This window comes from Capsicum annuum, chromosome 10, assembly GCF_002878395.1.
Source record: "Capsicum annuum cultivar UCD-10X-F1 chromosome 10, UCD10Xv1.1, whole genome shotgun sequence".
NCBI classification, from domain to species: Eukaryota; Viridiplantae; Streptophyta; class Magnoliopsida; order Solanales; family Solanaceae; genus Capsicum; species Capsicum annuum.
In genome coordinates, this window is record NC_061120.1 from 20915150 (window position 1) to 20930627 (window position 15478).

A 15478-nucleotide genomic window follows, 5' to 3' on the forward strand; every position below is an offset into this window, starting at 1 on the left:
AAAATGTTTCAAATGTGGTCAGCCAGGCCATATGCTTAGAAACTGTCATGTTTAGAAGGGTGCTTTAGGAGTGAGTAAGGCTTCAATTGCTTCATCTTCTGCTCTTGCACCAAAGGGAGTTGCTTCTGTATCAGTTTCTGCTCCTGATACCGGCGCAGATCAGAATAGGTTATATGTTTTTACTACTCGATAGAAATCTGAGGCATCACCTAATATCGTGACTACTACGTTACAACTCTTTTCTCATAATGTGTATTGCTTGGTTGATCTGGGGTCCACTCTTTTTTATGTGACCCCATATGTAGCTATGTGTTATAGTTTTGATGTCGAGGTTATTTCAGATCCTTTTTCTATTTTTGCCCTAGTAAGTGACACTGTGATTGCTAAACAGGTCTATAAGGGGGGGTGGTATCTATTTGTAGTAGGAAAACCTTGGTAGATTTGTTTGAGATTGATATAGTGGTTTTTAATATTATTCTGGGGATGGATTGGTTACACTCTTATTACGCATTTTTGGATTGTCAGACCCGTAAAGTTGTTTTTAGGTTCCCCAGTGAACCGGTTATAGAATGGGAGGGTGATTCCCTAGCTCCTAGGGGGAGTTTTATTTCCTATCTTAGAGATCGGAGGTTAATCTTTAAGGGGTGTCTTTACCATTTGGTCTGGGTTAAATATTCTAGCTTGGAAGGTCCTTCTTTTCATTGGGTTCCGATGGTAAATGAGTTTCCTGAGGTTTTTTTAGAATGATCTTTCGGGTGTTCCCCTGGATAGGGAGATCAAGTTTGGTATTAATTTGGTTCCGTACACTCGTCAGTATCTATTCCTATTTAGAATGGCTTCGGATGAGTTGAGGGAACTCAAAGAGTAACTTAAGGATTTTTTGGATAAAGGTTTCATCCGTCCTAGTTCCTATGAGATGCACTGATTTTATTTGTGCGCAAGAAATATGGTTCCCTTTGGATGTGCATTAACTATCAATAATTGAATAAGGTAACAATTAGAACAAGTATCCTCTTCTAAGGATAGATGACTTGTTTGATTAGTTCCAGGTGCCAAATTATTTTATAAGATCGATATCCAGTCTGGGTATCATCAGCTTAAGATTAGGAAATTGGATATCCCTAAGACAGTTTTTCATACTCGGTATGGGCACTTTGAGTTCTTGGTCATGTTATTTGGTTTGACTAATGCCCCGGTGGTATTTATGGATTTGATGAACAAGGTTTCCAGGAAGTTGGAGGTACATGAGAGAAATCATCCTACTCATGATTTGGAGCTTTTGGTGGTGGTTTTTGCTTTGAAAATCTGGCAATACTATTTGTATGGAGTGCACATGAATATCATTTCTGATCATAAAAGTCTACAGTATTTGGTCACTCAAAAAGAGCTAAATCTCAGGCAGAGAATATGGTTGAAGCTTCTCAAAGATTATGATATGAGTCTTCACTATCATCCAAGTAAGGCTAATATTATTACTGATGCTCTTAGCAGGTTATCCATAGGGAGTTTAGTTTCTGTAGATAAGGAGAAGCAAGAATTGGTGAAGGATATTCACTGCTTGGCTAATATTAGGGTCCTTCTTCTAGACTCTGAGGATGGTGGTGTGTTGGTATAGGAAGTGGTTCGGTCATCTCTTGGCACAGAGATCAGGAAGAAACAAATGTTGGATCCTATCTTGATAAAGATCAAGGGTGATGTAAGTGGGCAAAAGGTAATGGTATTCGAGATCAGTGGTGATGGTACTTTGAGGTACCAAGTGGGGTTATATATCCTGACGTCGATGATTTGCGATAAAGGATTTTTGGTGAGGTGCATGAATCGCGCTATGTTGTAAATCCCGATTCGACTAAAATGTATCATGATCTTAAGAAGATGTATTGGTAGAATGGTATGAAAAGGGTTATGGCTGATTTTATGGCCAAGTGTAGGTGTGCCAACAGGTGAAAGTTGAGCACATAAGGCCTGGTGGTTTGTATCAGGAAATTGATTTGCCTGAATAGAAATGGGAGGTAATCAATATGGATTTCATTACCGGTCTTCCTCAGTCTCAAAATCAATTTGATTCGATTTGGATTATCATGGATAGGATGACAAAGTCGACTCACTTCTTTCCAGTGAGGATCAATTTTTTGGCGGAGGATTATGCGAGCTTATATCTTTAGGAGCTTGTAAAGCTACGTGAGGTGTCTGTTTTGATTATCTCTAATTGTGGTATGCAGTTTTCATCTCACTTCTAGTAATCTTTTCAGAAGGGATTGGGGACTAAGGTGAGTCTGAGTACTGTTTTAAATTCGTAAATAGATGGGCAAGTAGAGAGGACTATTTAGACATTGAAGGATATGCTTCGCGGATGTGTGATTGATTATTTTAGCAATTAGGTTGAGCATCTACCTTTGGTAGAGTTTGCTTACAACAATAGCTATCATTATAGTATTGGAATGGCGCCTTTTTAAGGTATTGTATGGTAGGAAGTGTAAATCTCCTATTGGGTGGTTCGAGCTTGGTGAGGTGGATATGTTTGGTCTGGATTGGGTTTATCATGATATTGAAAAGGTGAAGGTGATTTGAAATAGGCTTAAGGTTTCCCAATATCGCCAAAAGTCCTATGCGGATGTAAAGCAGAGAGACCTAGAGTTTGAGGTTAGGGATAAGGTGTTCCTAAGGGTACTTCCTATGAAAAGAGTGATGTGATTTGGTAAAAAAGGAAAGCTCAATCCCTGGTATATTGGTTGTTATATGGTTTTGCGGAGGGTTGGTAATGTAGCGTATGAATTGGAGTTGCCTCCTAGCTTGAGTTCCATTCATCTGATATTTCAGTCTCCATATTGAGGAAGTGTCTTGCTGATCCTTCTTTGATTATTCCTTGTCTTGCTGATCCTTCTTTGATTATTCCTTTGGAAGGATTGGGTCTCAGATTCTCTAGTTTATGAAGAGGTCCCGGTCGAGATACTGGATCGATAGGTTTGTAGGCTATGGACCAAGGATTTGGCCTCGTTTAAGATTCTATGGCAGAACCACAAGATGGAAGGTATGTGTGCAGAAGGTATGTGTTCTTGAACATATCTTTATTTTTTGAGTTTGTTAAAGAAAAGGATGATTTTCTTGCATTTTTATTTTTTGAGTTTGTTAAAGGTTGGATTGATATTTGATAATGCAAATGAATCATACTTGTGGTTAACCTACCTTTTTCGTCATTTGGGGATGATGATCCTAGTGGAGGAGACTAAAATACCCTAGGTTTTGACCCTTAGAAAATTTCCTAGAATTCTAGGTTTTATACAAGATATGACTATGGGGTACAAGTTGTATGTTGGGATATGTTTGGTAAGGTTTGGTCGTACACTAACTAGTGATGGTTGGTGGGTTGGAATAGTTTCTGAAATGGGTACGACTTGGGTAAGTACGAGTCGTGTGGTGGTTGATGAGTCATATGGTTTGGGTTTTTCCTTCACTTAATCTCAGACTTAGTAAAATAACTTTGATCTGAGTACGAGTGGCTCACCATGGGTCATGAGATAGGGTACAAGTCATACCCTTAACTCGTATAGTGGCCAGTGTTCAAACTTTCTTTGATTCTATTCTGTCAGGGATATGATTTAGGGATACAGGTCATATACTTGGGTACGAATTAGTTTGAGTAGGTCATATATTAGACAGGTGTCGGGTCCAAGGGGAAGGCCTAGGGTACGAGTGGTGGATAGCACTCGTATTGGTGGGTAGGACTGGTATGGGATAGTTGTACCCTATGATAAAACTTTTATGCAGTTTAAGTGAGGGTAATCTGGATATTTCTCCACTTAATCTATTAAGGCCCCATGAATTCTAACCCATTTGGGAGGTTATTTACCCTATTATTCTATCATTAAACAGCTAAAAACTCTCTTAAACACTCTATAATTCTCTTTAAGGCTTTTGGGTAAAGGAAGGTTAGGGTTTCATCTAGAGGATCAATTTGAGACATGTTTGAGTGATTTATCTCCATCATCTTCTAATCTAAGGCAAGATACTTCTCTCTCATGATTAGTTCTAAATAAAGGCATGTTTTATACAATGTTTTCATGGCATGATTATTGTATGGTTTGGGGGTTTTCAAATATGTGTTGAGATTTTGGTATTAAATGTTTGGTTATGGTTTTCCTATGTTTTAATTATGTTTCTACATGCTTTAATGGTGGTTTGGACAATCGGTTGCATGGAAATGGTTAATTGGTAATTGGATTTGGTTTTGGAAACACTATTCCCCCAACATGTTTGATAAAATGCCTATAAGAATGCTTTTACTATATTATTGGACTTTTAATGGAACTATTGCATCGTATGGTTTGGTAATGGAACCCTAAATAGCATAAATAGTTTAAATGGTTTGGAATGGTTAAAATGGTATGGTTTGGTGGTCAAGGTTATCGTTAATTAAACTTCCTTGTGGGGTACAAGGGAATCCCCTAAGTAAACATTGGAATGGGACACTTATGGGGTACGTGGGATTCCCCCAAGCAAACTTAATAATGAAACACTTGTGGGGTACACGGGATTTCCCCAAGTTAACTTGATAATGTAGACTATGGGTACATGGGAATCCCACTACATAAAAAGGTTGGCTAAGGACATTGTTTGCATTCTATAGTTGGTATAATGGTACCACTACTCATAGCCTAGGTTAATAATAATGGTCTAATGATTTAGTTAGATGGAAATAGTTTTAATTTGGCAATAATGGCGAGGTCTGAAAGCTAATCGTGAAGGTGCAAGTCCAATAGACAGACACAACTCATATTTGCAGACATGAGGGGAGATCATGGCGACCATATATGATACAATGAGGTACATGAAAATCCTCTCAGTACACTGTGCATATGTATCATGAAAAGCGAGGATACTTGGGAATACCCTACTCTTATGGTATCTTTGATTCATGCGGCTACACACATCGGAGCCCGTTCAGGGGTTTACACTAGATCCATATAGCCTGTGGGTGGTTTTAGGACAGTTAAGCTACACATACCCAGGTTAAACCATGCTAAACTCGATTTACTTTCTCGGTATGGTGTTATATATATATATATATATGGTATGTATGCATATGATTGCTTTACTTAGTTTTACTGAATGACATTATTTTATCCTTATCTTGAGTTTTTTGCTAACGTTCACCCGCTAATCCATCTTTAGGTGGCTGTATCCCCACGGGATGCAGGAACCGACCATTCTACTTCTCCTGCTTAGTGTTCGGCTTTGGGATCAGTTATTGGATTGGAGTGGTAAGTTTTCATATTCTGAAAGGCTCCATTTCTTTCATAGATGTTTATATATATTATGGTTATTTATGGATATTGGTTTAAGCTATGGTTGGGGGCATGTCCCAACCGGATATTGATTTTCTTTTGGTTAGAGGCTTTTGTGGAACTACTATGAGTTGGTATGGGTAGGGATCGCTAGTAGTGTCAGCCTTAGCATTGGCACTAATATTGGGGATGATACCAATTGATTAAATTTCTCACTACTCCAACCTTTTATGTTATGTTATGGAACTTGGTTTGGTTATTGTTGGGTTGTTGGTTTATGTTTGGATTGGTTATCGGATGGGTTTGGACTTTCGGACTCGATTGGGTCAATCTTGGTAATAGACCTATCCCAGAGTCTAGAATTGGATAGTTACACTATCTTGTTATATGCTCGAAATTCAGCCAACTTAGGGCAGGTGGTTGAAGGTTAGTTTGGGTAATGGGGGTGGTCCCCAGTCCTGGTCGGACTTGGGATACCCATTATGATAAGGCCCCGGGTTGGGTCATGTTAGTATCATAGTTCAAGATAACAACATGAATTTACTAAGTAATCTAACTGTATACATAACAAATTTAATGTATAAGAAGGCGTCTCTAACACTATACGTAACAAATTTAATGTATAACAAGGCATCTTTAACACTATACATAACTAATTTATGTATAAGGTTGAAATAACTGCAAAACACTCTTATATAATAATGTATAAGAATGTGTAAATCGACAAAAAAATACAAATTAAGCAACAAATCATTATACCTTTGGAAGATGCGGTCGTGATGATTTTTCACTTTTTATCTTACTTGAAGATTTAGCAACGAGCTTTTTAGAGCTTGTTCAAGCAACTTTCCTCGACTTCTTCATCTTAGCGGGGTCGTTTTGATGTTTTGGCCTATTTTCTCTAAAACTCAGACCAAACTTCATTACTATGCTTAAGTTTTGAGAAGTACGCACATGCAACAAGTGACTCATAGATTTTTGATTTAGTAAAGTTGAAAAAATTAAGAAATTAAACTAACCTCAAAAATAAATTGAAGAAGATGATGATGTTCAACAATTTGATAAGATAAGGTTTGTAAATTCAAACATTATAATTCCTTAATTATGGTTGCTTTATTTTAGGCAAAAATTGTGGAGGTATGATATGTATATGGAGATGTATATGGAGGTTGGAGAGAGAAAGTGTAAAAGATGAGATATTTATAATTAGTTTTGGTAGATGGGATTTTATGTAATAATAGAAAGTTATGATGTATACTAAGAATAACAAAGGAGTCCAAACTCAACGTCTTTAGACCATCATAGATGCTTAAATATTAATTATGTTTATAAAATATATCAATAATTAAAAAATAAAATACTAAATATTTTAAGGAATCAGATATGTTTGATGAAGATGATGTAGCGGTGTTGAACACGTCATAAGTGCCATGAGAGGTTTTCTTTTTTAGCAGTTCATTTTCACTTTAATGGATTAACTATTAATATTGTATTTTACTGTGATTTATTGAAACAAAATTAGGTTAATATTGTTACTTAGTCAGTTATATTATTACTCATCAATTGTTTAGTTTTGTTTATCAACATCTCTATTTGGTTTGAATTTGGTAATTGGTATCATGTCAAAAGTTATTTAATTTCGTAGATTATTAGAATTTTTTTGTAAATTTGAAACTTGATTAACAAGTAGTAACTTCGTGTAATATTATATTATAAATATTATGTAATTAACATATTAAAATTTAAAAAAATAATATATTTTATAAAGTGGGTTGAACCGTGTAGGCCCGCAGTCCACAGAGTGATGGGTTGGGTTACTATTTTTTGACCTATCATCTTGATGTGTCAGTCGCTTGGCCCATTAAACTTCAAAGCCTATGTGGACTAATTCGAATGGGCTGAGCGAACCTGTATTGATGGTTGTAATTGAAATGGTGAATATATGAAAAAATTCGAAAAGGATACTGTGTGACAATACTATTTATTTAATGCTATTAAATTTTATTAAGATTTTGAAATATATGAACAAGTTTTGAATTATTTACATTTCAATCAAAAATTTACAAATGAAATTAATGAGTACAAAATATATAGAGAGATTAATTATATACATATCAAAATTAAAGAATGTTTTTCAAATTAATATTTTAATCATAGTTAAAATGCTAGTTAAATTAATCTAATCTTGAACTTCAAAAATTAAACTAGACAAACGTCATTTATCTAAACATGTATTTGAAAAAAATAAAAAGAAAGCATAATGGTGGAGAGCCACACTATAAGAAAATTACCACCACCACCCAACGCCCGCTCCCTCTAAATTTGGCTATTTGATGACCTTTACCATCTATATACTGACGTGTCAAAAATCAACTTCTACCTATTTGTTTCAGTTGTGTAATCTTTTTTCACGCCAATTTGAAGAAAAAAAAATATTGACACGAACAACAGTTTGTTTTCACATACGGGAGGTCATATATACTTTTCGACTATTAAAAATGATGCTTAAATATCCTTCATTATATTTTTAAGTATTCATATCCTTGTTATCTAATGTTGAGTATTTATATACCCCAAATTATTAAAAATAGCATGTATATCCACTTCAGTTAGACCGTGCACACCACATATCCTAATTCTAAAGAAATTAACCCATTTCCTCTTAGCAATTTATCTCTTGACCTGCCGGAGAAATATTTACGACCGGAGTTGAAAGCGAGTTTCGCCTAAGTGTCCTCATACTAAAGAAATATTCTGTGACGACATTGATTTTGGTTCGTCAAGAAATAAGTGTGGCGAGACTCGCTTCCAACTCCAGCGATAGACCATTTCGCCAGCAGGTCAAGGGATAATGTTAAGGGAAAATGGGTTAATTCCTTTCGAATGAGGACACGTGGTGCACACCATCCAACTGAACAATATATGCGTACTATTTCTTTAAACGGTTTGGGGTAATATATGTATCCAAAGTTAGACGACAAGGGCACAAATAACCCAAAAGTATCACAAATTGTATTTACGTACCATTTTCAATCATTCTGAGGTATATACGACCTTTTTCCATTTCACGCATAAAAGTGTGCTGCTCTTTTCGACACAAAAAAAACTCTCATAAGCTAGAGCGGAGTAAGTTACAAGGACGGGAGGAGTATATGTTTTAACCCCATAAAATGGTCAGTAGCTAGCAAGATTCTGTCATTCATGTGTATCATGCTTGAACATTCCCCTTATATATAGGGACATTTTTCCCTTTATTATACGCACATTAGACAATAATAGAAAAATAAGAGAAAATTAAGAAGATGAGCAAAGATAGCATTCACGTTGTAATGGTTCCATGGTTAGCATTTGGTCACTTGAGCCCATTTTTACAACTGTCCATAGCCTTAGCCAAAGAAGGAGTTCATGCCTCTTTTATTTCCACTCCCAGGAACATTAAGAGACTTCCTAAAGTTCCTCCTAAATTAGCACCACTAGTAAATCTAGTCGAATTTCCGCTGCCATCACTCGATAACAGCCCGTTGCCCGCTGATGCTGAGGCAAGTGTAGACATTCTTGCTGATCAAATTTTCTACTTGAAAGAGGCTTTTGATCTCCTTCAAGAACCTGTTAAAAACTTCATTGCTGATAAGAAACCTGATTGGATCATCGCTGATTTCATCCCCCACTGGGTGGTTGATATCGCTCGAGGACTTGACATTCCCCTTATTAAATTTAGTGTCTTCACTGCTGCTTCACGGGTTTTCTTTGGCCCCCCAAAACGTAGATCTGCGCTCGATCAAGTTAAAAAGGGACCACAGCCATTACATGAACTTTTGACATCTCCACCTCCGTGGGTGGATTTTCCATCGATTGTTGCTCTCCGGAAACGTGAAGCGCTAGAACTAATTGCTGTCTTCCGTGCAGAGAATGCTTCACGCGAAAGTTTACTGGGACACGATGCCATAGTAGAAGACGCATGCAGAGCTGTGGCTATACGTACTTGCAGTGAATTTGAAGGTGATTACTTGGACACATATAGAAAACTCAAGGGAAGACCAGTAATTCCGACTGGTTTGCTACTACCGGAAGAATTACCAGTGGATGAAAGAACCCTTGCTTGTCAGCCAAATTGGAAAAAAATCTCCAAATGGCTCGACGAACAAAAGCCAAGATCTGTTGTGTTTGTGGGATTCGGCAGTGAGTGTAAACTTAGCAGGAATCAAGTGTACGAAATAGCAAAGGGAGTACAACTCTCAGGACAACCGTTTCTGTGGATATTACAGAAGCCTCGTTGGGCTCTGAACGATATTGATGCGTTGCCATCAGGCTTTGGCTCCGCGACAGAGGGGAGAGGGTTGGTGCACATTGGCTGGGCACCACAAAAGGAAATTCTTGCTCATCGGGCCATTGGAGGATCCCTCTTTCATGCAGGATGGGGTTCAGCCATTGAAGCTTTACAATATGGTCATGTTCTCGTGGTGCTGCCTTTTGTTTTTGACCAAGGATTGAATGCAAGACTGCTAGTTGAAAAAGGTTTCGCAGTTGAGGTGAAGAGAAGCGAAGAAGATGGAGCATTTAGTGGAAATGACATTGCATTGTCATTGAGAGAAGCGATGGTTTTAGAGGTAGGAGAAGAACTTAGAGCTCGAGCTAGAAAAGCTGCTGTTATTTTTGGAGACCGTAAACTTCAAGACTACTATGTCAAAACCTTTGTCGAGTACTTGAAAAGTGACCGTGGAATTAATTAGAAACATTATTGTGCATGTTCAATGCATGTCAATCAAATGTTAATATTTGTAGGCATTGAACTGGTTGGCAACTATGTATATCACCTGGTGAATTAGACTGGCAAGCTGCTCTAGCAAGATTGCAATAAATGAATGACTTCATTTTTACCATGATAGACTTTTATTGTAATGGTACTTAAATTGATTAATTTGTCAAACTTTTAATTTAGTCTAATCAGATACTCCGAAAATACCAAACTTATTATGTGATAGTCATTTATTGCGAGTTTCTCACTCCTTTCATATTAGTTAATCACTTTCATTTTTGCATGCTCCTAACAAAAAAAATAAATAAGAAAAATAGTTTTACTAAGTTACCCTTAAGATTCTTTCTTAAAAAATTTTACAAACTTATTTTTATACTTTCAAAGAGTATTAATTATAAGGTAAAATGAGAAATTTTAATTAATTTTATGTTCATTTAGTAAGCGGACAAATAATTTAGTACATACTTTTAGTAAGATGGATCAACATATATGGAACAGAGGAATGTGTAACCACCCAATCAAATGAGTTGGTTCATGGTTGGTCCGAATGAGGTATTCATGAATATATTTTAAATCCTCTGTTTGAAATTTTCTTTCTTCTTGCCAATTTGTTGACTTTCTTTAAACTACTTAGGTAGAATAAAGGCTCATGTAAAACAAGATTTCTAGTAAGACAGTTCCCTTGGCCTTCTTTGCATAGAGGCGAGGCATTAGAAATTCAGGTTTCCATTTAATACCTTCGAGCTGTGAGTATAGAGTGAATTTCTATTGAATACCTTCAAGCTCGGGTATAGAGTCACCTTTGATAGGGAGCACTTTACTTTTCATAGTGGAATTTTTTAGTGCAAATTCAAATTAGTCAAACTCCATTGTGAGTAATCGACACCTGGTGAGGAAAACAAAATCCACTTTACCCTCCTGTTGATGCAAGATGTTTGAGCTTACGTTAGTTGGAAAATTTGTACTTGAGTCAGACATTTGCTACTATATATATTTAACCTATAGCACTAATAATCCCTCAAGTTTACAAGAATGGAACACTTTTGGTATTCTCTAATAAAATATTTTTAGTTACTATCTAATAAGTGGCGTAAGAGGCAAATGGTCATAGAAGCATCGAGGTCTCCGTCAACCTGCGTCTCCTGTCTGTTTGCTTCGTGATTTTATTATATCAAATTAATTATTTTAAGAAATTTATATGTTAAAAAATTAATAATAATATTTAATAAAAAAATAAAATAGACATTTATGACATGTCTTCTTCATCTGCTTCAATCGTAACTTTATTAAATATCACTCTCCTACCAGAAAGTATTAGCGACCATTGTCCTGCCAAGATTACACTAATTGCTAGGAATTAGTTGAGGAAATCTTTCCAGTTCTGCAGCATGTGGACTCATCACTCACAGTTTCAAGCTATAGTAAATGAAGGGTGGAACACCAATGTAAAAGGTTGTCTTATGCATAAAGTGGTCAGAAAGTTGAAGTTATTAAAAAGGGAGTTGAAGAGATTGCACTCTCAAGAATTTCCAAATATTGTAAGTGAAACAAATGCTGATAGGGAGGCTTTGAAGCTAACACAAGAGCTTTTACAAACCAATCCAATAGATATAGAGTATCAGCAGAAAAAAAGGCTAGCATATCAGAAATACAGAAAATCTTCCTACTTGGCTGAAGTTTTCCTGCAACAGAGAAGTAAGGCAACATGGATAAGGTTGGGAGATGACAATACAAGGTACTTCTTCTCAATGATCAAACATAAGAAGTTAAAACAAGCTACCACTCAATTGAAAGATGAAACTGAACAGTGGCAATCAGACCCTGCAATCATAGCAAAGTTGTTTGTGAATTATTATGTGAATCTCCTTGGTAATGGTGTAACTACTAGGACTCCAGCAGTATGAAAGATTATTGCTCATGGTCCTGTACTGACTGAAGCATTTCAATAGGAGCTAATACTGAATTTTGATGTTGCAGATGTCAAAAAGCTATGTTCCAAATAGATAGCAACAAAAGCCTGGGGCCAAATGGATATGGAAGTGGATTTTATAAGGCAGCTTGGTCAATAGTGGGGCAAGATGTAATAAGTGCAGTATTGGAATTCTTTTAGACTAGTAAAATCCTGAAGTAGATAAACTCAACCAGTATAGCTCTTATTTCTAAACTGGAGGTACCTGAATATGCTAGTCAATTTCGACCTATTTCATGTTGTAATGTCATATACAAGTGTATATCAAAGTTAATTTGCAGTAGATTGAAGAAAGCTGAGAGCTATTTGATTGCTGAAAATCAGTTTGACTTTGTGCAGGACAGATCAATGATGCATAATGTGTTAATTAAACATGACATACTGAGACACTACAATAGGAAGAATGTTTCGCCTAGATGTCTCGTGAAGATTTATCTAAGAAAAGCTTATGACATGGTAAATTGAGAATTTCTAGAAGAGGTTCTGAGTGGTTTTGGGTTTCCTGAGAAGTTTATCAAATGGTTAATGTTGTATGTTACAACTACTATGTTCTCAGTCAAGGTGAATGGTGAAAGCCATGATTTTTTTGCTGGAAAAAAGGGGCTTAGGCAAGGTGATCCTATTTCTCCTTTGCTATTTGTCTTAGTAATAGAATACCTATCAAGAACACTTAGCACAATGAGTTTGTTGCCTGATTTTAGATTCCATCCCATGTGTAAGAAGTTGTGACTCTCCCATCTTATATTTGCGGATGATTTAATAGGTTTTTGTAAGCGTACTCTTGTTGCAGTAAATAGACTAATAGAAGCTTTGACTCATTTTAGTGAGGTGACTGATTTGATTGCAAACATGGAGAAGTCTAACATATTTCTAATAGGGGTAACAGATGATGTAAAGAATCAAATTCTAACTAGAACTAGATTCACTCAAGGCTTTTTCCCTATAAAGTATCTTGGCTTGCCTTTTTCTCCTAAGAGATGGAACAAAATGGATTGTTATACACTAGTGGAAAAGATCACCCACAGGATCAAAATATCTTATTCTAAACAACTATCTTATGCAGGAAGGTTGCAAGTGATTAATGTTGTATTATTTTCTATTCAGAGTTTTTGAAATGTTGTGTTCATTCTACCTCAAAGTATGCTCAAAGAGGTGGACAAAATTTGCAGAACATATCTAGGGGTAAAAAAGAGCAGCAGAAACTTGCCTTAGTATAATAGCAGAAAATATGTGTTCCTAAAAGGTAAAGGATCTTAATATCAAAGGGAGCAGGAACTGGAACCTTGCCTCTGTTGGCAAGCTGATCTGGCAGATTGAGTGTAACAAGGAGTCCCTTTGGGTGAAGTGGATTCATGGAATTTATATGAAAGAGGATGTGAATATCTGGGAACGTAGAGCTCCAAGTGATTGTAGTTGTTATTGGAGAAAACTCAATGCAATAAAAGTGAGAATGCAGGGCTGGTTCATGCAAGGTAGATATACTCTCACTCATGATGGACATTACTCAATTACTAAAAGTTATCTAGCACTAGTTGGTCAAAGAGCAAAGATAAAAATTGTGGATTTGGTGTGGATTTTTGTGGCCCTTTCAAGACATCGATTTATGGTCTGGTTGGCTATGTGAAATAGGGTGCTTACTCATGAAAGAATGGAGAGACTGCATATCAGAGTGGAGGAAAAAAATATTGTTTATGTTCAATGCATACTATAGAGACAAATGCTCACTTATTTGTGGTTTGTAATTGGATAAAAGAAGTATGGCATGGCATACAATAGTGGACGGGAGTGATTGTACCTACAGGAAGCATACAACAGGTGCTAAAAAGTATTAAAAGGAAGCAATTTGTGGTGCAATCTGGTATCATACACGGAGAGCAAGAAATTGGAACAAGTTCAAAGACAAAGTTGTACATACAGATGAAGTGGTTACACGGATTAGAAAAGAAATAGGTGAAAGATTACACTTAGTAATAGAGTTCAAACGATTACATACATGTAGGAGTTTGGTCCAACATCTTATTGTGTAGTTAGTGATAGCTATGTGGGAGACCTGTATTCTGTTTTCGGAATTAGGTTCTCTATTTTTGTACTGATTTTGGTGGTTGAGGTAATAAATTTACAGTTGTTACCAAAAAAAAAAAATATCACTCCTACTTAATTATTATAAGTCAACTAAGTATTCAAAAATTAATAATATTTGATTAAAAAAAATAAAATAGATATAAAATGATAAGTTAACTCTTCATGATTTAAATTCACTTGACGTGTTATATGAGGTGCACTTAAAAAAAATTCACAAGTATTTGTTATAGTAATTTCGCTATATGACTTCTAATTAGTTGTTGTGAGTCATTAAGACATGTCTGCTTCACTGCTTCAATCATAACTTTACTATATCACGCATAATTAATTATTATGGTCATCTAAGCATTATGACACTTGAACTGGAATAGAACAAACAATATTGTACATTATAATAAGTTAAAACTTAAATTATTTAAAAAGTATAATTGACTATCACTGCCACAAAAGTTTGGACAAGGAGAACGATATATATTATATGAAAACAACATAAAAATATTATAAATTACAATAGTTAACAACTTAAAATATCTAAAAAAATAATCTGTTATGTATTTCAAAAAAATATGTAAAAATATACTATAAATTATCATAATTAAAACAAAGTTAAAAAAATATTTGTTGGGCCCGTGCAGCTTTCACGGGCTATTAGTAACTAGTATGTATGTGTGTGCGTGTGTGTGTGTGTGTGTATATATATATATATATATATATATATATATATATATATATATATATATATATATATAAGTTTAGTTCACATGTGTAACGGTTGATTATTTAAGATTAAATGATTTAATCTATTGTGAAGATTTTTAATGAAGTTTAAAAATTAAATCAACTTTTCAAAGATTCTTCACACTCTTTAATATAATAATGTAAACATAAACATATATTTTAGTGCAAATACATATATATTTTACCACCAAAAGTTTTAAGTGGTTGATGAATCATCACTATCAATTTAAACCATATTTGTGGTACAATTATTTTTTCTATATTTAAAATCTTTTCTTGTTTGTAAAGTCAAATCTTTACAAAATCATTGATTACATTTTTATTAGTACGTATTTAAAACTTTTAAAAATTTGATATTTTTTAAATTTTTCTTATTCTAATTTTTTTATATTTATTTCTAGATTTTTCAAATCTCCTTAAAATCAAATTTAGTTAATTTAGAATTTTTAAACTAATTGAAGAAGTATTAGTTGTTATTGATTCTGGTTGTTATTGATTCTGATCACTTCTAATAAGGAAAGATTTTATCATAAATATATTTAATTAATTTTCAACTTTTAAATATTATAAAAAATAGTAAAAAGATGATTTTGTCTAAAACAAAGATTTTATGAAGGACAAAAAAGATCAAGTAACATTTCTAAGGAACTC

General features: G+C 35.0%; 1 protein-coding gene across 1 annotated transcript; it reads left to right on the top strand.

The window, feature by feature from the left end:
* The first annotated feature begins 8361 nt into the window (after window positions 1–8361).
* LOC107852102 (putative UDP-rhamnose:rhamnosyltransferase 1) lies at window positions 8362–10162 on the top strand. The gene has a single exon (XM_016697150.2). It carries the CDS (start codon window positions 8585–8587, stop codon window positions 10010–10012), a length of 1428 nt encoding a protein of 475 aa, XP_016552636.1. The 5' UTR covers window positions 8362–8584; the 3' UTR covers window positions 10013–10162.
* The last annotated feature ends 5316 nt before the right edge of the window (window positions 10163–15478 follow it).

Bases quoted from the DNA above. Each gene is read 5' to 3' on its own strand.
- LOC107852102 (XM_016697150.2), top strand. From the start codon at position 8,585: ATGAGCAAAGATAGCATTCACGTTGTAATGGTTCCATGGTTAGCATTT.